General features: G+C 41.1%; 1 protein-coding gene across 1 annotated transcript in view; it reads right to left on the bottom strand.

Annotated features, from left to right (window-relative positions):
• SULF1 (sulfatase 1) overlaps positions 1 to 24744 on the bottom strand; it is a 272953-nt gene that overhangs the window by 52518 nt on the left and 195691 nt on the right. Inside the window, exons 6-8 of the mRNA XM_006880534.1 lie at positions 22519 to 22758; positions 12751 to 12902; positions 10166 to 10335 (exon numbers count right to left, since the gene is read on the bottom strand). Coding sequence (XP_006880596.1) covers positions 10166 to 10335; positions 12751 to 12902; positions 22519 to 22758 — 562 coding nt within the window. The remainder of the gene's footprint in view (positions 1 to 10165; positions 10336 to 12750; positions 12903 to 22518; positions 22759 to 24744) is intronic.

The raw sequence follows: 24744 nt of genomic DNA, 5'->3' as shown, positions 1-24744 counted from the left end.
AGAAAGAAAGAAAGAAAGAAAGAAAGAAAGAAAGAAAGAAAGAAAGAAAGAAAGAAAGAAAGAAAGAAAGAAAGAGAAAAACCTCTTTATGTATCACTTGCCTTTATTCGTTTTGGCCTGTTTTTGAAGAGAATTTTTCAATATAAACTTTCTTTTGTCTCCCAAGTAAGTGATTCAGAAAGCACTTCTGGGGTTTACAAGAGATCCTCCCAGGGAAAAGTGAACCCAGGGCCGCAGGAACCCGGGTGTCAGGAGCTTGTGAAGTAGGAAAGGCCCTAAGCCTGCACTCTTCTTCATACAGCATGTCATGTTACAAACAGGATTAGATTAAGAGGTTGAGAAGGAGGTGACAGGGGGCTTCTAAGTCCCATTAGAAAGGGTCTTTTTACCTAGTGGGGAAGTTTGAGGCTACAGATCTATAGCAAATTGCTTATGCAAGGTCCCTTAACCATTTACTGATATGTGCCCTGAAAAAGAATCCAGCTATAAAAGATTAACTGTCCAGGGTTTCTTTACAATACCTAAACATCCTCCTCTTGCAGCCTTTGATGTTGGGCTGGCTTAATTTTAAAATAAATCTAGTTGACTTTTTGAAAACCACAAAACCTCAACACAAATAAAAATTACAATAGGGAACTGAGCCGCGGCCTCACCAAGGGTAAATTACATCTCCCCCCAGCCACCTTGATGTGCTTGGCGGCCGTCCACCTCGCTCTGAAACACAGGGAAGGTTGCAGAAAATTACAAGCCTCAAATTGGACTCCCGGATTTACAGAATGACATATGTTAAATCTGGCTTATATTAAAAGAGAAAGTTCAGGGCCTGATGTCAAAGCTGTTTCCCCCATCCCGCCCCACCCCCTTCCTCCTCTTAATTTCTCAATGTACAAACTGACCTCCTGCTTGGGATGAAATCTCAGGTGGGTTCCTGGGGGGTGGGGGAGGCTGAGAAGGGGGACATGCATTTGCCTTTTAAAGGGAGATAGACTGCCATTGCGTTCCACAGATCAGCAGCTGTTGAGGGGGCCTGCAGGTGGAAGGTCGGGGGTCACTGGAACTGACAGAGATGTTGAAAAGCGATCTTCTGCCAAAGGCTTGTGGTTGCCTCCTGCTGGGGCCTGCCAAATTCCTGGAAGACTTGGGCTTCTGTCCTCCAGTGAGGATAAAGGTGCCTAACTGAGGAACCCACAGAAAATAATACAAACAGGGCCCAGCCTGGGGACTGTCAGTTATAACACAAGCCATTTAAAAAAACCTCCCAACAAAAGAAAAACAAACAAACAAATAAACAACCCAGGTTGACAAGCACTGTGGCAATTGGACAATTAAAACAGACATTCAGATGGCGGGGAAGAAGAACAAACTGGGGAGGAAGGTAGAGAGAACGGTGCAGCAATGAAGGAATGAAAACCCAAAATCCCTTTAAATGTTCATTAAAACTAATAAAATTTAATAATAATTAAAAAACAAAACAAAACAAAACAACCCAGATAGAGTTTTAGGGAAATGTGTTGAAACACATACTCAGTTATGTCAGAAAGCTCCAGAACTGAAGTTGTCTCCGCTCTGTCACTTACTAGGGGGTAATCTTGAGCACTTTTCCTTTTTTATCCCTTCCACTAAGCCTCAGTTCCTTCATCTATATAATGGGAACAACAACTTCAAAGAAGTCTTGGGAAGGTGCAGGAGATTCCAGTGATGCCAGAGATGAGGTCGTTGTAAGCCCACATCATATCCAGACTTCTGGTTATCAGGAAAAGATCTCATTATTTAATCACTCATTTGATTGTTGTGGTTAACTTAGAAGGTCGGCAGGGAATAGAATTTCCATTTTACAGAAAAGCAAAGTGAAGTGGAAAGGGGCCGCTCCTCGCCAGATTTTTCTCTACCACGTCATAGTGACCACAGGACTTCCTCAGCACAGACTCCCAGAGGCATCTCACAATCCCAGGCATTAAAAGGACAACTTATATATCTATTTCTTTCTAGCAAAAGTGAGTCCTAAAATTCTTAGCCTTCATTACTCCAACTGGTCCTGCTTTCTATTCAGATGATTCACATTCAACTGTTGAACATCTACTTTTGTTGCAAATAGAAATAAAAGTCCAAACTCTCAGGGCACTGAAAAGGTGAACACTATCTGCTTTAAAATGAAGAGGGCCAATGACCAGATTGTTGCTTTTGAGGTTCTACTGTTTTCTCCTTAAGAAAAACAAAATTATCTGTGGTACTTGTCTAAACCCAGAGCTGAACATGCCAGAACCTAAACTTCTACGAAAACATGCCTGTAAACCTCAATTTGCCCTCCTTAAAACTTTCTCTTCCCCAGAAAGTCTCCTGGTAGATTGCTTTTCTGGTCACTCCTTGCCTGGATTTATCACCTGGCACAGTGGATCACTGAAACGGCAGACAGAGCTTTTGTAGGTTCAACCTTCACCATCAATGTCAAGCAAGTTTCTTTGTGGTTTGGTTTTTTTCCCAGTATTGCTTATTGACATGACAAGAATCAGAACTTTGGAAATCAATACCATCCCCTTTCTGTTTGACAAGTGGGTCTTTAGGCAAATAGTTCTTTCTAGCAAAGAAACGGTTTCGAGAAATGCATGTGTTGTGTATTAAATCCACACCCAGGGGACAGTAAAGAACTTTGCAACTCATTTTTACCGTGGCTGGCCTTTGCTGTCACCTCAGCGAAAAGAAATAGATTTCTGGTGTTTTATATGGGAGCATGTGTTTTACTCATTTGTTATTTAGTATTAAGCAACAACAAGAAATGCAACTACCTGGCTCTTAAAGGGTCTTGGTAGCAGCAGGATCATCATTCTCTGAGAAATGAAATAGGCCTCAATTCCCAGAAGCAGCCAGTTACACAGATTTAAGACACACACTCAAAGCATGAAATTGGAAATTCTATACTTAATCTCCCAAGTCGCACCCTCTTAGCTTCCACTAAAATTAAACTTATTTAATTGACTTCGGGCAGATATTCCCCACCAGAGTTCAAGTGTCTTTAGGTAACAAACTCATACAGAATAATACCAAATGATATAGATTATAGGCATACATAAGCTCATCTAAAATTTTCTATTTGAGATAGAGGGAGGTTTAGTGCCCTAGTGGGAAGGAACTGCATTGCCAACCCAAACGCACATTGTTCAAATCGACTAGCTGCTAGCTCCTTGGGGATAAATAAATATGAGCAATCTCCTCCGGAGCCATTCACTATCTCTGAAAATTTGCTGGAGGGTCAGCTATGAGTCAGTTCTGACTCGATGGAACATAACGACACTTGGGGACAGTGTCCTGGAAGGGACAGTGAGTTTATGTAAATTAGGGAGCGACAACTCAGAAGGTGAGAATGACTAAAACATAAAGAGTCTAAGTCACGCCACTGAACAATAGATGTAGAAATGGATGTCATAAAATTAAAATAACTTTTCAAACGTCTTCTAATGCTGTAGTGTCAACTGTTGTTGCTGTGTACCACAGAGTCGGAGCGTGTCCATAGTTGACCCCCAGCTGGTTTTCAGAGGCAGTAAATTGCATGGGAGTTGACTACCCATCTTTCCCCTGGGGAGCAGCTAGTGCATCTGAACGACACAGTCTTTGCACTGACCAGAAAATTCCATGCCACCAAGCCAACTAGAATGTTGCAAATATATCTATAAGAATGACTTTTGATATTAAAGATGGCTGTGGTAGGAATTGATGGAGGATCACTTCCAATTAGAATCTACACACCGAAACAGAGTTTGGTTTTTTGGTTTGGGTGGCGTAGGGAAGTAGCCCTGGCTGGTATAAAAATGGTTAATGCATTCAATAAATGGTTAAAGCAAAAGAAAAGGCTGGAAGTTCAAGTCTATCCAGAGGAAGCTTGGCAGAGGGGTCTGGCAATCTGCTTCTGAAAATCCAGTCACTGTAAACACTACAGCACACAGTTCTGCTCCAACACACATGGAGTCACCATGCGTTGACTCAATGAGTCAAAAAGGCATCTGGGGCCAAAAAGTTGAGTTTTGGTTCTACTTTTCTCCTTAAGTACTGGCCTGGGCAAAGCCAAGTGGTCTTCTCATCTTTAAAAGCATGGCCCTTCATGTATTTATAGAAGAAATGAGAGAGCGAATGGGTGAGAATGGGTAAGTTATTTTTTAACATAGGAGATTTCTGTCCAATTTTAGATAGCAATGGTGTCTCAAAAACTTTGTTCAGGAACTCACCTAATAACAGTTTCCCTTTTGATGGAAGATGTTTATCCAGAAGCACCACTTGCAAATTAAAGAGCCTGGATTATTCTACCAAGACTTTAGATTTTACTTAAGTCTGTGTGTGCGCGTACATGCACACAGAGACATACAGCTGCAGGTAGGGAATAATAACTGTTGAACTGAAACAAATAAATGCATTTATCTTAAAACTGATAGGCATAGTTTATAAGAGGGTAACAAGGGAGTTTCCAACAGACTCACTGCCTAAGTAGATGGACTTCCTTTACTGTTTACCACAAATTTTGGCCATGGGTACATATTTATGTCAGAGAGGCCAGGAGAGATAAGTGAGGGGATGTAACCATCACTAGAGGAAAACTAAGGAGCCCTGGTGGGCAAATGGGTAAGCACTAGCTTGCTAACTGAAAGGTTGGCAATTTGAACCCACCCAGCTACTATCTACCAGAGAGGCTTACCCTTTGGATCTTGGAAGAAAAACGCAGAAATATGTTCCCATAAAGATTTAATCCTAGAATCCCTTACAGGATAGTTTTAGTTTGTCACAGGGGGTCAGTATGAGGCAACAGTGGACATCAGCACCTAATAACAACAACATAGGGCCACTGGGGATAATTTATTAGAAAGCAGAGTGGTGTCTTGACTGTTTTTTAAGGCTTTATAATAAGGATTATTAGGTGTATTCTATGATGATACAGTAAATTAAAAGATTAATTGCCTTGAGAAAGTCTGCTGTCAGAGACATCTTCAAAGTACTGAAGAGCAACAATGTCAGTCTGGAGACTAAGGTATGCCTGATCCAGGTCATAGTCTTTGCAATTACTTGCTATGCATCAGAAAGGTGGGCAATGACTAGGGATGATAGGAGAACTGATGCCTTTGAGCTGTGGTGCTGGAGAAGAGTATTGACTATACATACCATGGACTGCTAGGAGAACAACATTCTAGAGAGAGTGAAACCAGGCTTGTCTTTGGCAGCAAGAATCCTGAAGCTCTGTCTGACACACTTTGGTCATGTTGTAAGGAGGGACCAGTCCTTGGAGAGGGACGTCATGCTTCGGAAGGTGGAGGAACAGTGCAGGAGAGGAAGACCCTTGATTGTATGGATTGATTCAGTGACTGGGGTAATGGGGGTCAGAGACAGTGAGATTGGCACAGGACAGAGCAGAGTTTAGAGCTGTTATACACAGGGTTACTAAGAGTCGCAAGCGACTCAATGGCATCCAATAACAACAATGAATATACATTCTCTGTTTCCTAGGGGGTCCGCTATGGCTGAATTATTGTTTGATGGAACAACAGAACCACCTGTTCGGAAAGGCTGACAATCCTTACTCCTTCTTAAGTAGTAGCCATAACCCTTAGCTTCGGCTTGTAAAGCCAGTAAGCCAATTTTGGACTGGTTTCCTTGCTTTGTTGGGAACAGAAAGCACAGTGAAAACATGATGATACATTTTCTCCAGTCTGAGAGGGTCAGCTCGCTCTAACACAAGGCCAAACAAACAGGATCCAAATAATGCATGACCACCTTACTTCCACCCCCACAATGGGGGAGTTTTTACAGCTTCTTGCTCCGTTTTCCTAGGGCCTGCCAAATATCTTGGCAAAGTACTTAACTTCTTCCATCCCTTTGCTCAAACCGTTGTTAATATTTCTGCTACGGAATCAGCCAGTCAGTGGCTCCTTGCCCTACAATTGGCAGCTTGTTTTCAATTTGTCTCATGGCTTTTGTCTGCAGCCTGAACTCTGAACCTGTGCAGTCACTCACTGTGACACACATGGGCTTCCTCAGCTCCTCCCTCCACCAGCAGCGGGGAGCCTTAACAACAACCTGCCTGGGGTTGGGGGCTTCTAAGACCAGGGGAGACCTGCACATTCTAGGTACCCAACCCCCACAGCTTAACTGGAAACAGAAGTTAGATTGTCTCAACCATGCACAGGAGCTTTGATTTTCTCTGGCTAAGAGCAAATGTTATCTAAATTGGCTCTTGCCTATAGCACACGTCTTGCACCTAGAAGGCATAACACATCTTGCGGGTGCTTTTCCCGTCTGTTTCACAGAATGACCAGGTGCCAGGGGCTCATCACCCTGCAGGTCTTAGCTTGTGATGTCACAACACACAAGAGTCAGCTTGACATTTCTCTAGCTGTTTGCCCTCAAACATTAAGCTGAACAGTATGAAAATACTGGTTTGAAGCCGAACACTATGAAAATACTCTTCAGAAAAGAACAAATATTGGCAATCTCTTATGGTTCCCTTTAATAAAAAGGAATAACAAAAACTATCATTTGTGGAGAGCTTTTGTGAGACTAAGTATTCTAATATTTGTGAGACTTTAAGTATCCTATCTATTTCAGGGCCTCTCATAGTGCAGTCCAAAGGGAAGTACAAATCCAAAGGCCACTCCTCTCTGGCAGTTCGAATCCACCAGAGAAAAATCCACCAAGGGAGAAAGATGAACAATCTCCCTCTGTGCAATTGACATCCTCCCCAAAATGTACTGGAGGGTTGGCTATGAGTCAGTTCTGAATCAACACCAGTAAGGGTTGGTTGTTTGCTTTTATGACCTATTTTAATTCCTGTTCATGACATTCTTACATCAAGGAAATAGCATTATTCCCATTTTACAGATGAGGTAATTGAGGCCCCGAGAGGGGAAGGCAATTCAGTGAGGACACTAAAAACAGCTGTATTGGCTTGTTTCACGCTACCACCTGGACACTTTCACTTGCATAGATTTCATCTTCCAGAACTACTGTTTTTTGCACCGTGCTCCCCAGCTCCCAGGTTACATCTTCGACTACATCTCCAATATGTGAACACGTGCTCATTCCATATTCTTGTCATGAAATCATTTGCCCAATCACTGTAGAACTCCCCCAATCCTTTCAGGCTCACGTTGAATGTCTCGTGGGCCATGAAGTTCCCTTGCTTCCTCTAGAATATGTAGTTGTTTCTCCAAACTTCACCACTCTGCCAATGCCTGCTTCAGTAGTGACCACTGTTACTGGGCTACTACTGAATTCTTGTCTGTCCCCTCTGCAGAGTGGGGAATGGGCACATTTATTCCGTAAGGGCCCCAAACCCACTATTGTCCAATTAATTCTGGCTCAAGCAATTCTGTTGGACAAAGCAGAACTGCTCTATGACATTTCCATTTACAAAAGCAGATGGCCATCTTCCTTTCATGAAGCAGCTGGGGGGTTTGAACTGTTGACCTTTTGGTTAGCAACATAATTTAACCACTGCACCTTGAGATCCTTGAAGGATCAGATGATAAGTATTTTAGGCTGTGCAAGCGGTACAATGTCTGCCATAATTACTCAACTCTTCCATCACAGTGCAAAGACTCCAAGTCCATGTATGAACATGGCTGTGTTTTTAATAAAACTTTATTTATTAAAAAAAGTAAAATAAATCTGGTAGTGGGATTTGGACTGTGGACTTTGGTAGCTGATCCTTTTCTTAGTTTAGCTATTCCTGTTAGCTATTGCATTTTTCCACCATCTCTATTTTTACTGTGCTGTTTAGTGTCATGCGCAGCAGTCGTAAATACTGGTGGGACTAAGTTAAAAGTTGTGGGCATCAGAGATGCTTTCTGTTGGTTATTGCTGGTCCTGTGAACTCGGCAGACCCTGCTCCCCTGCAATTGTTGTCTGCACACACCAAGGTGCTGTTGGAACCTCTTGACCTATGGCTCATGTCCCCGTAGGCCTCACAACGCTTTGCCTTGAAGCTTCAAAGGCAGGCGGACTTCTAAGGAGCCATAAAACAGCATATTTTGTCAGCCCTACTCCTTCAACTCGGGAAAACACCTGTCCGGTTGACAGTTGGCGAAAGTCACCTTAGGCTGGGATTGTGCTAATGCAACAGGCGATTTCTGCCTGCAAAGGAAAGGGCAAAGTGGGTTTCAGGGTACTGGAAAAAAAAACCCTGCAAAGGTTTAATCTTTTAATTAGTTGGCTAGCCAGTCTGTAATTAGCTTTATAATGGAGATCCACTCGTTTTTATTGAATTGAGTACAATCCTATGTACAAGAATCTTGAGACTCCTGTGGGTCCTTCCATGGGATTGATTTCCGATTACAATGGCTCATCAACATTATATTCTTCAAGTGCGACAGACTCAATTCTTTCAGATATTATCTGTTGTATTTTATGTTCATCTCTATCCTCCAAGTTCTTGGACAAGCTCAGTTGCTCATCCAGCCAGGGTTCTTATCCATTGTTAGTCCTTGTCCTTGGTGAACTCTGACTACAATCTAACGTAAAACACCTGATGATAAGATGGATATGTTCTGAATACCACCGATAAGAATGAATTAATTATACAAAATGAAGTTAAGAATATAAAGAAAATATTGCTCAGGGATATGTAATGGTCAATAACTAGCCTGCCTTCAATGTTTATTTTCTATTTTCATAAAGTTCTGTCTTGCCTGGATCTTATATTAGAAAATCAATGTTGATGAAAACGGATTACACTTAAGCATATGTAGGAGCTCTGGCAGCCTACTGGCAAGAAGCTGCGCTGCAATCCTAAAGGCTCGTGGTTTGAGGCACCAGCTGCCCTATGAGAGAAGGATGGGTAATCTGCCTCTAATAACCCATTGATGGGCCAGGTACGGGTTGGTCCCGACTCTATGGTACACAATAACAAAAACAATAACAGATAAATACCCAGTTTGGGAACTTTGATAATGAAAGTAACTGATGAGTGATTCATCTTCTGTTCCTGCCTCTCCCCTGGTTCAGCCTGTTTAGCAGACACCACACCAAATGCTCTGCATAGAGGGCATGATTCTTGTGATTAGCAAGAAGAGGCTTTAACAGAACAAGAAACAAAATACTGCTCTTTACTGCCAGCATACCCAGGTTTTTCACCCTTACGTAGCATGAATTATAGCCATGGGGAGACTGCTTGCTCCCTCATTTCCTCCCCCCATCAACCTCTCCTTTGGATACCCCCACCTGAACTCTCTAAGGCTGACAGTGACATCAACAAGGTGAAAATAGATATTTGAAAGCCATTATCTGAAATCTACTTTCACGGGGTGACTGTGTTCCTCCCCAAAATATGTGCCAGCTTGGCTGAGCCATGATTATCGGTGGTTTGGCAGTTATTCAATGATGTAATCAACTCCCCTAAATGTGACCTGAGGTGATGAGATAAACAGTTGCAAGAGGATAAGGCACAACACCCTTACAGATGTAAGGGGAGATTCCCTGATGCATGGTCCTGAATCATGAATCATTATTTATCTTGTTGTCATTTACTGTTGCATCAGGACCAACTCTGTAGCAGATTTTCAGAGTCAGTTTCAAGGGAGTTGATTGCTCATCCTTCTCCTACGGAGCAGCTGGGTGGATTTGAACTGTGTGCCTTTGGAATGACAGCACAATTCCTTACCACAAAGCCACCAGAGCACCCTTTCCTCCAGACCTGCCAGAGAAAACCTTCCTGATAGAACCTGCATCCTGAATTAGGACTTCTAGACTCCTAAATGGTGAGCTAATATAGTTCTGTTTGTTAAATCTATCTATGCTTGGCATTTCTGTTACAGCAAAACTGGGTAACTAAGACTGCTGCAGTGTTTGCCTTTCAAACAGATTCACGTTGCCATAACCAGGTCAGGTCCTGTGACTCTACTGCTGTGAAACTCAGAACACCTGAGCATCATTATTAAATGATATTCATTAATATCACCAAAGAAAACTAATGATAACAAATGCTCCCACTCCCTGCTGCCTGTCTATTCAGCTGCCTAGAAACGTTGAAAATGTGACTCATAAGCAAACCCTTTATTTCTGCTTGTTCTAGAAGCTGGCCTGTCTGCCTTGTAGAAAGGCAGTGTGGAAGGAAAAGGCGGTGGGCTGAGGAGAAAGATGGGAAGCAAAGGAAAGCTTGAGGTTTGGCAAGTTAAACGTTGTTGTTACTCACATGTGTTGGGAAGCATTGGGGTACAGTTTTGAAAACTGTGGGGCTGAGTCCTCGGGACCGTGGGGTGCAGCGTGGCTGATCACCATCATAATGGGCCTATGGGGATACATTCTCTTAGACATTTTGAAGTAATTAATGCTCTCGTTAGTGATTAAGTCTGTGAAGTAGTCCTGAAACATATATTTGACACAAAACAGAAATTACAAAAGGTGACATTCATCAGATCACATTTCAATACTGCTTTTCCTCAGAAGCAACCCACTCAATGAAGAGTTAAGGTCTAAAGGGTTGGGGGTAAATGGTACCTCCCCAGGGCAGCAAAAGGTCTTCAACAAAGGAAACAGGTGCCAGGGACTTTCTAGGGCTGCTGGTTTGCTAATATGCAAAAAATTCACTTTAAGTCATGCACAACTTAGCAATTAGAGAAGAAAAAAGACAAGTTGTGTTTGCCCAAGATAACGATCAGATTTGGCAATACAAATGCTGGAGCACATGAGACATCAGCCACATAGTTCATTTTAAGGTTTTGGTGATGTAATTTGCTCAGAAAAAAAAAATCAAATTACTTCAAGGGCAATAAACATCCACACCCACTACACAATCTGTTACGGAATACACACATACACCCGTGCTGCTTGCACATGCCACACACCCCAATGATAAAAGAACTTTTTCTTAGAATTAAAAATCCACCTGTGGGAATCACATAGTAATCACTAAGCAAAATCACAAAATCTGAGGACACAGGCAAATGCTGCAATACTTTACCAATTAGTTTACTTTGAAATTGTTAAGTTTAGGAACAGTTGTTTGCCTGTCGTTTATATGTTTATAATTGCACAATTAAAGGGCTGGGATCCAGGACTGACTTGTTAATAAAATAACTTAATCTGCAGTCAAGGGGGCTGATGGAAGCCTATAAAAGAAGGGACAAAAGGATAGACAAAAACTTAAATTAAACCACCTGTTCCTCTAAGTGGCTATCACTGGCCTGGAGCTCCAGTATAAGCTGTATTCAGTGAGCAACTGGGCAATGCTCACAATTTCAAGGGCTTTCAGGCATGACTAATCACTTGTGGATTCAAGGACCCAGACAGCTGCAAAAGCAATGCCGGAGGGAGGAAGCCTGTGTCACGTGTCACTGTTAGGACAAGCCTACACGCTATTACCTTTCTCCATGAGGATGTCTATTTTATTCCTTCCCTCATTAAATAAAGAAAATAAATATGCTTTTTGACATAGTAGTCTTAGGCACTGAATCAGCTGTGCTAATGCGAATGTTAGGCTGTTTTCATGTTTGGAGGGAGTTGTGATTACTCTGCCCTTCTCAGGACAACAGGGACAGAAAGGTTAATAGCTTGAACAAGGCTCATGAAAAGTGTACCCACAGATACAAAAGGGGACATGTGGTGAGAATGTGTGTTGCACAAATGGTTTGCATGCGATCAATGTATCAACAACTGGGGATACGACCTTCGGTGGATGAGTGGTTGAACCCTCTAGACTTTGTTACCCCCAACTTTTAAAATGAGGACATTGCTCAAGTTGGTCTCCAAGGGCCCTGGCCAGCTCTCTTATCTGATGAGCCTTAAAGCCTATTAACAGTGCTTGTGAATTCATTTGCATTTATCACTTTTTTTAAGGGTTTCTGCAAGGTGGGAACTTATTTCATATCAAGTCTCTTGTGCTCACGTCAGGGCGAGCACAAAGACAGCAATGTGCCCAAATTAAATCTGGATCCCTCTCTGCATTTCCTACCCGCTGCCTTTTGGCATGGGCGCTAGATAGGGAAGGTTCCTGGCTTACTTCAGATCATTGAGGAAGAGGTGGGTATGGCTACAAGGGAAGGGGGGGGGTTAGGCTTAATTAGCAGACTATTCTCCCCTTTACAGTGATAACCATAAAAGCACATTTTAAAATTTAAAATGACAATAATAAAATCTCTGTGAATTTTTAGGCCCAAAGTAGGATTCTGTTGTCAGGGGTCCAGGGTCCTTAGAGACTGCCCAGACACATCAATTTGTGCTTCTGTGAAATGATTTGGAAACCTAGGATTGCTGGCCTTTCTCTGCCACGGGGCTGCAGTCCTTGTCACATATGCTATGGTTGGTCAGACAGGAGTGAAAACAAGGAATGTGGGTTTCTAACCTTTGATTATCTCTTTTGTCTGGTTTTATTCTTACATCTGAGTCAGAAGCCACAGACAAAATAGACTTTCACTTTCAATGAGAAAGCTAGTGCTACAAGAGGAACATTTGATTATGTGGCCCAGTCCTCCTGAGGGGGAGCCCCCCCCCATGTTATAAGAAGAGAGATCAGAGACATCCATGATTTTCTTGATGATACTTTCATCAGGGCCTGATTGCCTTTCATCTTAATGAGTGAAAAAAAAATCACTATACAAAGGCAGTGTTCCTTGAGAGTCTTTTCCTTGCCTGGAGTTTAAAATGATCTTAAAATTTCCCATTCTAATATTGTGGAGAACACAGAAAGCCAATCTTGAGGCGAGGCTAGCTCACTGAAAATGCCCTTTCCTCTATTATGCACAAAGAAAATTGATGCAATGTAAAAGTGCCGAAAATTACCTTTGCATAATCAAATCCATGCTTTTCTTTGATGCCATTGCGACAAACAGTGTAATTATAGAAACGAGAATTCTTGATTAATCCGAGCCACTCTCGCCACCCAGGAGGGATATAGCTGCCATTGTATTCATTGAGGTATTTTCCAAAAAATGCTGCAATGGGGGGAGGATAAAAAAAGATTCTCTTCTTACATTAAATAATTAATCATAAACAAACACATAAATACATAAATATGAGATTATGACTGGAAAGACAGTCAAACAAAAGCTGACCTAAGTAACTCAGCAAATTCTAAAATCAAATGAGTATAATATTTGGATTCTTTGCCAAAGTGACAGGAACGTATTTGCCTTTTAAACAAGTAAAGTGCCCAAGTACATGGATTAAGTTTGAAAATCACCATTATGATCACTGTACCCTGGCTGCATTGCTTTCTTGTGGTTCTATGGAAATAAAAGCAAAGTGTACCCTTGTGTTAGACCAGTGCTGCAATCAGAAATTGTAGCCAACGTGAGGGCCAAACTCAAAATTTGGTCTTTGTAATATGTTTTCTAATAGGCGAGTTATGAATTATAAAAACATTACAAAAAATCTTTTAAAAGTTCTTATTTTCTGAGAGCGTGTATATTTTCAAGACCAAGAAACCACGGTAAACTCCAATCCTTATGGGACAGTCCAGGATTTTTGTGGTATTTACATCATGTGCTTTATGCCAAGTATACATCTATTACTGATGATAAAAAATTCCGGCAATATACATTACTAGGATCTGTGGAAGGTACAAAAGGTTAAGGTGCTTGGCTACCAACTTAAAGGTTGAAGGCTCAAGTCCCAGAGATGCTGCCGAAGAAAGGCTAAGGTAATCAAGTTCTGAAAAGTCAAACACTGGAAATTTTGCACAGTGTAGTTCTGCTCTCCCACTTGAGGTTGTAATCAATCAAAAGTACATGGACAGAAGCTGGCTCTGGCTACTTAAAAGAACCGAGAATGGTAGTTTCTGGAATACGATGAGGAATCAATCAGATTCCAAAATCAAAGCCTTATCTTGAGATTGCTCCTAAAGCATACATTTCTGTAACTTCTCTGATGTACAGTGTCTCTCCATTTTAATGAGACAGATAATTAATGCCCTCTCATCTTTGATACACAAATACCCATAAAATACCTCCACTTGAATGTCATACTTACTTATTCCTTAACTGTCCAAACACATAATCACCTCCCCCTCCAGCACTTTAATCCTCTTTTCATATATCCTCTAATTTTATTAACAGCATCATCTTCCTCCCTGTTAGCCAAGCCTGACAACTAGGGGAGACCTCTGAGTGCATCTGCTCCCAGAGCATCTCCCTCCACAGCAACTCTCTAATCTGTCTTTTCCGCAATTCCATGACATTTTTAATGAGCATGTTAGTGGTCTCATGGACAACTCTCCTAGTCCACACTACAGAGCCTTTCCACTCTCACTGCCACCAGGAGGTCCTCCTGGGGCTCTGCTCTTTTCACGTCATGCCTCTGCTCCAATTTCAGATGGCCCCTCATTGCTTACAGACACAAACTGACCTTGCTCACAAGTTTACCAGCAAAGCTACTTTAAGTCTGGACCAAACCCTTCTCTTTTAAGCAACTGTCTCACTGTTTTTGTTACACATTCATCCTTGTAGACAATTTTTCGTTCTATGACTCTCTACCTCTGTCTTGATTGTGATACTCCATCCATTTCCCTTTCCACATACCAAGGACAGATTGATGCCATTTCACACACAGTCCTCAAACTCAAAGCACATTCTCTCTCCCATCCTTCTCTGTCTCTTCAGGCAGAGCGATGCTCTGATATAAGACAAAAATAAGCGGCCACTCAGTGAATTCCAAACCAGGGTAACTCCATGTGTTTTAGGGTAGAACTGTGGGTTTTCAATGGCTGCTCTTTTGGGGAAATTGACCTTTAGGTTTTTCTTCTAAGTTAACTTGAACTGTGAACCTCTGAGTCAACAGCCAAGCATTTAACCATTTGTACCACCCAGGACATACATAAGACTGTTAAGAGTTTTGAGGGGAAATATCTCCTTTACCCATCTTTGTATGCTCCTCAAATCACATTGTAGGTTCTCCAACATTTTGTTTTGAGAACTGAGGTTTTTGGGCCCAATGTATTCTGGGGGATTCTACAGGTTGTAGGCTTTTTCAGCTTTGTATTTTCATCTGAATACTACTTTTAAAAAACACCCCAATTTGGTTCTCCTAAATGTTTTCACAGAACAGAGCTTCTGAGTTTCTGAAGTTGACATTTCCTGCCAGCTTTACTTTCTTTGGAAAGAGTAGGCCCTTGAGCTTGAGAAACATAGCAATATTTGTTTATTTGTTGAGTAAATGTTTATTTGTTGACTCTGGGAATGAGCAAATCAATCAAGTGGTAATTCAGCCAACCGCCAAGTGCTTGAGAAAGGCCAGGATTCCAGGAAGGCCACGAGCAGAAGGCGGGTGGGGCCCTGTCATGAAGGGCAGTGTCAGAGATATTTTTCGAGATTTTTTTCTGAACTATGTGTAGTTGGCATTCTTCTGATGAGGGCCTCTTGCCTTAGAGTCTCACCAGTACTTTACTTGGCACCAGAGATAATTTTTCCATTTCTGACAAAATGCAGTGTGACTTGGAGTCACTGGCAGGGGGCCAATGCCACACCTCACCAATATTAATTCAGAAAATGGTGGCTCCTAGGAGCCTCAGGTCCAGCTCTTTCCTCTGTGCCCCTCCTCATTCTTAAAGGGGCATTTTCTCCTTTTGTTCTCAAAGTAAAGAGCTTAGCAGTTAGGAATACAAATCCTGTTCCAACCAGCCTGGGTTCAAATTCTGAGCCAGCTATTCAATAGAGAGGGCTCTGTGGTGGCACAACCCAGAACACGCTGTGTTGCCATCCAAAAGGTGGATGTCTCTGGTGGCTGGAATCAAGAAGCAGCTCAGAGGGAGAAGGACGAGGAGTAGGAGTCTCCTCTAAGATTTACAGCCTCAGGAATCCAATGAAGAGTTGTTACCACTCAATGAACTGATGGCAGCAAGTTGAGATTTGAGAGTCTGATAGCTCTATGGGTAATTTGTATGACTTTTCTGCCCCAATCCCTTACTTTTCTGTAAAAGTATGATGCTGCTCCTCCTGCTGAAGCTAATATGGCTGAGCTCCATTAAATGAACTAATATAGGTAAACCGTTTAAAGCATAACCGGGCAGATACCAAAGGCTCACTAAGCTTTACTTATCAAGTATTACCAGAGACCTTGGGTGGTTCCAAGAGTGAACATACTCATCTGTTAACGGAAAGGTTGTAGTTTTGAGTCACAGAGGAACTTGCTCAGCCTGATGATCCTATTTCTGAAAATTCAGTCACTGAAAATCCTGTGGAGCACATGAAGTCTCCATGCGTCAGAATGGACTCAGTTGCAGGTAGTGAAGAGCTACTAGAATTAGTACAAGGAGATCTGGGGGCATATGGGTTAAATACTGGGCTGTTTACAGAAAGGTCAACAGTTCAAATCCACTAGCCACTTGGAAGGAGAAAGGCTGTTTGCTCCAGAAAAAAAAAAAAATAATAAAAATTTAACAGCGTCAAAAGCTTATAAGGAGTCATATGACTGGGAACGGACTCAAAGGCCATGGGTATGAACAACTTCTTATTAGCACTGACATCGTCATCATTATCCTTTCTACTCTTCCTTCTAATCTTTTTTTTTAAATTTAGTTTTCATTTCAATGAACATCTACAGAGATTTTTGAATTCCATTCATTCATTGTTGCACCCTTCTCCCCGCCCACCCCCCCTTGTTTGCTCCTCTCCTTGAAAAGCAAAAGAAAAACTCCCTCATTGGTACACATCACATCCCCCAACCACACCCCCAACCCCAAATATAATCCACTCTGCAACCCTCATTCCGTACTCTTACGTTAAACATAGTGCCCTAAAATTTAATATGTTTATGGCACTGAAGTCTATGGGGGAGAGAATAGTCTTCCTTCTAATCTTAAAGAATTCAGCAACCTGCCTAGAATTCTGTATCACCACCGCAGTCTGACTTATTTTGGGCAAGATTCTACCCTACTTGGCTTATAGGTTGCTTTGTTTAGTTCCTGCTGCTATCAGATTTTGTTGTTCTTTTCCCTCTCAAGGAGCCATGCCAAGTCATTCTTACCCCTCCCTCACTGTGTTACATCTTCGAGTATTTTTACATCACTTTCTACCCACCACCATGGCTATTGCTCTTTGTCTTTATTCTCCCCTTTTAAACAATTCCTTCAAGTCTCTTACTAGCTTCAGCAAATGTATCCTATTTCTCTTGCTTGCTTCAGGACTCTTCCAGGTTTTCGGTATCTTTGTATTAATGGAGTGTGAAAAATGTACTCCGTATTCCAGATGTGCTCGCACTGCACATGCTCCAAGAGTGGCCTCACCTCCGGGGAGCGTCACCACGCAGCACCTCCATGCGCTCTGCCTCTAGTTACTCCAGTCCTTCTTGTTGCCTTGCAACCCTGAGACTCATTTGTAATCACCTCTGGCCCCTTTCAGCATTCTGCTTCCTGGCAGTGCTCTGCAATTGATTATCTGGGCTTCTAATTATTTTCCTCCAGATGTATTAAATCTCTTTTCCCTCCCCAAGGTGGATTTCATTTTCTTGCTCATGTTGCCAGTATGTCTATGTATACTTTGAAGGTTTTTTCTTTCTTTGGTGTTGGCAATTCAAGTCAGCTTAGTACTTAGATCTCAATATACCTTAAGCCCATCATTTATCTATCTTTCTATACCTTTTCGTTGCAACACCATTAAACACTTCACGACTATTTAATAATTTGGGGGACAGGGAGGAAAGTTGGTAGTCAGGGAGAAATATTAGAAAGACCTGATTATAATTTTTGTTGGCTTAAACCATGTTACTCTGCCTAGGACTATCCGTTTACACAGTCCTTGGAAAATTCCCTTTAACTATTTGAATCAAAGGCATTTATTTGTTAGCTAGCAATAGTAAATTTGCAAAAGAGAAGATGTCTAAATCAAATCTTATTTACTGTAACAACTGTGGATTAATCAATCTTTTACTGCATGTTCTTGATAGATTTGGGGTGATAGGACCTCACTGGTAGTATCTTCAAAGAGACATAATTTGGAGGCACATTAAAATTATTCTTAGGTCAGTTTTCTCAACTAGATTATAAATCTAGTAAAGAAAAGTCAGGTTTCTTCAGCTGGCTTATAAAGTCTAGCAAAGATAGGGAACATGTCTCATCTCTCTTCCTATCTTAACGTCAAATGTAGTCCAACCATACAGTGGTCAACAGATGTATCCTATTTCTCTTAGTATCCTATTATCTTAGTGTTTATCAAAGTTCTCAAATACTAGAATTCATATAGATAGTAATTTGTCTTACTTTATCAACTTTATATATTTTAAATCCATTTGAGAATAAAAAAATATGCTGTAAGTAGCAGAAATAAATTTGCCAACATAAAGGGACTCTGGTGGCCTAGTGGTAAGAAAGCTGTGCTGCAATCCCGAAGGCATGCAGTTCAAATCCACCAGCTGCTCCTAAGGAGAAGGACAGGCAATCACCTCCCGTGAGGTTAACTGCTTCTGAAAACCCATCGGAGGGTCAGGTATGGGTCAGTTCTGACTCGACCGCACACAACAACAGCCGAATCAATTTGTTGACATTCTAAAATAATATAACAATTGGCAATTTTGTAAGAGAATTCTCATTTTGAACAGGAAAGTAGACTTAAAAATCATTATCTTCCAATCTGTCCAAGTTCTTTCTCACTTGTGATGCTCCCTCTCAAACACAGATCATTAATTTTTACCTTAAGCGTTAAGCTAAAATTTATATTATGGTCTATACACTCATAAGAAATTGAAACTAAAATTTTTCAAGAGCACACTTAGGCATGGTAATCAGTTTGATGATAGATGACTCCAACGTTACCCCTACTTCTCTTGTCAGTACATAAAATGCAATAGAGATGTTACTCAAATTTCCCCTTCTTGAACATTTAAGCTGTTACAGTCATATTTTCCATGAGTAGAACAAGAAAAATTTAGGCTACAGCCAGTCCAAAAGTATTTCTCCATTCTAAAAAAAGAAAGCCATGTCATATAATACTAAATATAATATTGGATCAATTTGATTCCTTTAAATCTATGTATTCTGGATTATCTCCCAAAATAAGCCTCTTCATAATCTTATCTTCTCCAAGTTGTTCTTTATAAAATGTATCACTGCTTCATGCTTTTCTCTAGATGAGTATTTATGTATATTATGTTATACAACTTTCTTCACAAGTTCTCAGCTATATAAGCAAAACAATATACTAGGAAAACAATAAAATCTTTACACACTGGCCTTTTCCCACGAGTTCACGTCTCACAAATAACTATTGCTCTTTAATATCTGTTTACTAATTCTCTTCATTTCCTACAATGCTTGTCATCATGATGTGCTTATTTGGGCATTCTCAAATGGGCTGCTGCCAGGGTTTGATCAATAAGATTATTGTCACAAAGTCGTCTTTATTTTCTGGTTGGGAAAATGGGACACTTAACTGTTTCCTCATAAAAAAGAAATTTAAGTTATGTTGATCTCTATCTCTACTAACGATGATCACTACTAAACAGGGGCTCTGGTGGCCAAGTGGCAAGAAGCTGCACTGCAATCCCGAAGGCCCGCAGTACAAATCCACCAGCTGTTCCACAGGAGAAGGATGGGCAGTCTCCTCCGTATGATTAACCGCCTCTGAAAACCCGCTGGAGGGTCAGCTGTGTGTCGGTTCTGACTCAACAGCACATAACAACAATGATCACTCTACCCTTTTCGTTTGCTGATTTGTATTCTTTCCGATCAACTAATAGTTACATTAACGTGTACCCTCTTGAGTGCAGAGCATCCTTCTCCCTTCTCTGTTTCTAACATATTCTTATTTCTAAAGTATTTGGAAAAGTCTTTGCTTTTCTTAAAGAATTCTTTTGATTTTGGAGGATGACTCACTACAAATTCCATTATTACCTAAGTGTCTAAACCCGTGGGAAGAAGACTGGCTGCAGAATCAGAGGTGGCTTCCAGGAGCCTGTCTACTTTCCCCGTAGAAGACAGCTGGCTACAGGCTGCACAAAGGGACCAAAGTCACAATCAGAAAGCTTAAGTCATACACACAGTCTCATCCTAACATGATCTTGACATCCTAGAAAGAGCCTTGGAGATCAAGGTTCTGGTTTCTTCCCATTGTTGCATCACAACTGTTATTTTAGAAAATCAAGCTCAAGTCTCAGCTTGCTCATCTGAAAACAAGGGAGTTGAACTAAATTATCTGTAAATTTTATTCACACGCTTGTAATCTACTGTCAGTTGATTCCATTTAGTATAACTGAAATGAGAGAACAGTTCACTTCTTACAGTCAACTGATTGTTTTTTACCTTGATGACTCTCTGGGATGCTCCAGAGATGTAGTGCACAGCCAACACAGATGGTTCAAATCTACCAGCTGCTCCATGGGACAAAGATGAGCATTCAGGGAGATTATGTTGTTATGTGCCGTCGAATCGTTTGCGACTCATAGCGACCCTATGTACGACAGCCCTAAACCTTGCTCTGTCCTGTGCCAATCGCATGGCCTCTGACACACCCATCCCGATTACCCCAGTCACTGAATCAATCCACCTCATAGAGGGTCTTCCCCTCTGTGCAGGGAGATTATAGCCATGGAAAATCCTCTTGAGGGTCAGCTATGAGTTGGTTCTAATTCAACAGTAATGAGTTGGATAAACTGACTGCTCTACGTCCTGGCAGAGTTTTGTCATCCCAACATCTCTATTTCTTGTGACAGACACTGCATATATAACTGTGGAGATGAGAAGATTGCCAGCCCTTTGAGTTCCATGTCCTCTACTAGAGAAGACACTGACATAACATAGCTTTTCACACGAGAAAAACCCAATTTTGCAGCAAAAATTAAGAACTAGGCATTAGGGAAATGTCTTTTCATTCTGTTTCCAAGTTGGCTACATAATATTTTTAAATTTTCACTTATAAGCCAAAGCAAAGTACATTTGCTGCCTACAGACCCTACAGGTATATTTGCAAACTGGTTTTTTGAGTTCTCACATGGATGACACTTTAATTTAAAGAAATAACTTGTGAGAGAAAGTACATTTAGAATAAGGCTTTCTGTGTAACACAGTTTCTTTCCGGAACACAAGCAAGCACTCTTAAGATTCATGGGAGGATCTTCTTCTGTGATCAGGGATCTTAAAAAGCCTCTAAGCTACAACAGAATCGTAATTATGATCAATATTTTCAGTCATAAATAACAAGTATTAAGTATCCACACACTTCTTTGCAAAGAAGCAAATGGCTACACATCTCTTGAATCAAGATCACCAGCTGTTCTGTGGGAGAAGGACAAGCAATCTCCTCCCAGGTGATTAACTGCCTTTGAGAACCAGCCAGTCAGCTACGGGTTGATCTGACGCTACTCTAAATTACACAACAACAATAGAGAAAGGCTTAAGTGAGTAAATTGTTCTGTGATTTTTTTTTTGTTTGTTTTAAATTGTCATAATAGAGAACGTGTAGACCTGAAAGCCATTCTCAACCAACTTTTAATGTTGACATTTTAAATTAATCCTTCTCGGTGGTTCTCAAAACCTCATTCTTATATGTAACCCTTCTATCAACATACTTTCATCCATAAAGAAACTCTCAGGAAAACCAAAGTCAACATCTAATACTAGGAAAACAAGAACCTTAAGGGCAATATTACTCGAAAGAGCACTGCTTCTTTCTCAGAATGAATGTCATAATTCTTGTGACATCTTAAGGTTCATTATGTTCCCAATTTTCAAAACAGCAGCTAAGCAAATATTTCTTCCTGCCTTGTGTGGGTCAAACAATGTTAGTAGATACAGCAATTGGAATGACTCCCTTTCTCAGAGATTAGTCTCAAGAAACTTTTCAAAGCCTATTAATTATGAATGAAAAAAATAAATTCAGAATATATATATATATATACACACACACATACAAAATTGATATATTCTTTCTGGTAATTCTTTGGTTAAGTAAATATTATTTCTTAAGACTGGAACACAATTTTGTAATTTTGCTCTACTTTTTTGATAGAGTACCAATGTGGTTTTTGTTGTGTTTAGATATTATTCTTTTTTAAGAGCAATTTTCAATGCCAGAAAGTGATGGCAGAAAAAGTTTCAAGAGATACGATACCAAAGGAAAAATAACACATGTCCAGGGTTTCTTTCAACAGGAAATTTTGAGGATCTTTTTTATGTCAGATTTTTGGATGAAAGTTTAGTAGTTTGGAAACACTTGATGATTCTCATTTAATCAACCCATTAAGAATTTATCAACATCTAAGCCTCAGGTTATGCCAGGATCCCGAAGATTAGCGGTGGTGGTGGTGGGAAGGGGTGGAGGTTGAACAAATGGATGAAAAGGCTCTTGTTAATGGTTCTTCTGGTAAGCTCCACCACTGGGTTTCCTGGTGGCTACAATACTTTTATAGTGTGTCCACCAAAGATCCTTCTGAATTTTTTCTAAGGGGTCTCTTATTGGTACATTCTCCAGAGTAGTAAATGACAATGCTGATTGAGTGGATAAAAGCCTAGATTACTCCTATTAATGGACTTTTAGGAACTTCATATATTTTATTCCGTAGCACATGCTATTATGTCTAAGAGGCATTAGCAGAGGATCATGGGATAGAAATGCCATCCTTTACCTGTTCTGTAGCCAGTGTTGTTAAGATACACAGCAAAAGTCCGAGGTTCATGCATTGCCTGCCAGGATGGGGAGGAACAGTTCTCGTTGTTGGTGTAGACATTGTGGTTGTGCACATACTTCCCAGTGAGCATGGAGGATCGGGATGGGCAGCACATGGGCGTGGTCACAAAGGCATTGGTGAAGGTGGCCCCTCCATGCTCCATAATCCTTCTCGTTTTGTTCATGACCTGCAGGGACCCTGAAAGGCACAAGCACAACATTGTTTAGCACAGCACAGCACAGCACAGCACAGCACAGCACAGCACACGTACACCCATTTATATCCCGTCACTCAGTGCCTCTGGTCCCCTGATTTATTAATTCCCCTCTTGGGCTGGAAGGAGTCTATAATTTGATCAGCTCTCATTTCCAGAACAAAATTAAACATTTGGGATCCTACCATCTCAAGTATTTTGCAAAATAATAAGCACATTTTTAGCTCCTTGCCTCTTTAATCACAAAGGAAAAAAATGCAGGCTAATCTGATAATTAAAGCTAGAACTTTTGATATGGAGCAGATTCAAAGGTCAGCAGCCCTTTGAAGATTACCAGAGAACAATTGTCTGCTACACAGAGAATCAAAATCCCCCAACCCGGCACACGTGCAAAATGCTAGTGACACTGCCGAGATTACTAGATATGCAGTTCTAACTGTACGAAAGAAAGGAGGGGGAAGAATTTCCTCTATTACATGAAAGTCTTTAAAAAATGCCTGTATTTAATTAAAAAAAAAGATTTTCAGTAGAACTTAAATCCTCTAGCTAAGCCACTAAATGTCTGCCAATTTTTCTATCAGGTCAATACCAACAGTTTGTATTTTGGTCTGCTTACAATTTTATTGCACTAAAGATTATTTGCATAATAATAAAACATCCCATGAAATTGTAACATAGGAGGAAGGGGTGAGGTAGGGAAACTATTTCAATTACTCAGTCCAATCAAACAGTGCAACTGAACCCATTCAATGACTGCAGAAAAGAAGTGAGCATAATTCAATTGTCTTTTCAGGATTTGTCAAGAAATGCTCTAGAGAGCTTCACAGCCAAATCCATTGCGTTTGAATCCTGGAAACTTCAGATTTCCAACAGGTTTTGCTCCTTCCAAAGAAAGGGAGAAAGTCTATGTCACTTTCCAGCAAGGATGGAAACCATAATGCAAACCGGGGAGGCATTTGGAGAAGTGAAGTGTCCAAGCAGCCATGGTTAGCAGCATTCCTGATGTTTTTCATACAGTAGCTTTTGCTGTTCGCATGAAGCATGCAAGAACAAGAGGAAGGTTTTCTAATTGGGTCTCACTAGAGCTGTCTCTCTGAAATAGGCTTCAGTCAGGAGCACTCAGAACTGCTCTTTCTCTTCCGGTCATCTTGGGGGACAAAGCAACCTCTTTAATGGATGAATGACCTTGCTTGAATATCCAGGTCATGCTGCACCTTAGGCTGACCCCTCAAGCAGAAGCACTGACAAAACATGGAAAATCCTCCCGCATCCAGTCCTCAGTGGAGCCTCTGCATGGTGCTAATTGAAAGGAAGAAAGTTCAAGTCCACCGAGAGGCACCTTCATAGAGGTCTGGTAATCGACTGTCAAGAAAAAAAATCAATCACTGAGAAGCCTGTAAAGCATAGTTCTATGCTGACACATGTGGATTCTTCATAAGTGGGAATCAGTTCCAGAGAAACGGACCCTGTTTCACTTGAATTTTCAGGAGAAAAGTATGTAGATGAGAACCCACCTATGAAAATCCCTTGGGGATTTACAAAATAACATAGACATGAGAACACAAAGTATTAGTAAAAGTCATCGTCATTGTCGTCGTCATCATAGTAGTAGTAGTAGTAGTAAGAAGCTGCACTTCTACCCCAAAGACACACAGTCTGAGCTTTCAACAGCTGCTCCAGAAAAGGATGGGCAATCTCCTCCCACAAGATTTGCTGCCTCTAAAAATCCACTAGAGAGTCAGCTATGAGCTGGCTCTGACTTGACAGCACACACCACCAACAACCAGTATATTTAAAGGGAACTCTGGTGACCTAGTGGTAAAAAGCTGCACTGAAATCCCAAAGGCACGCAGTTTGAATCCACCAGCTGCTCTGTGAGAGGATGAGTTGGATAATCTCCCCTTGTGAATTTACTGCCTCTGAAAACCCACTGGAGGCTCAGCAATGGGTCAGTTCTGATTCAACGGCAC

This window comes from Elephantulus edwardii, unplaced genomic scaffold (assembly GCF_000299155.1).
Source record: "Elephantulus edwardii isolate Elephantulus edwardi_28Jun2011 unplaced genomic scaffold, EleEdw1.0 scaffold00008, whole genome shotgun sequence".
Classification (NCBI taxonomy): Eukaryota; Metazoa; Chordata; class Mammalia; order Macroscelidea; family Macroscelididae; genus Elephantulus; species Elephantulus edwardii.
This window is presented reverse-complemented; position numbering and strand designations above follow the sequence as displayed.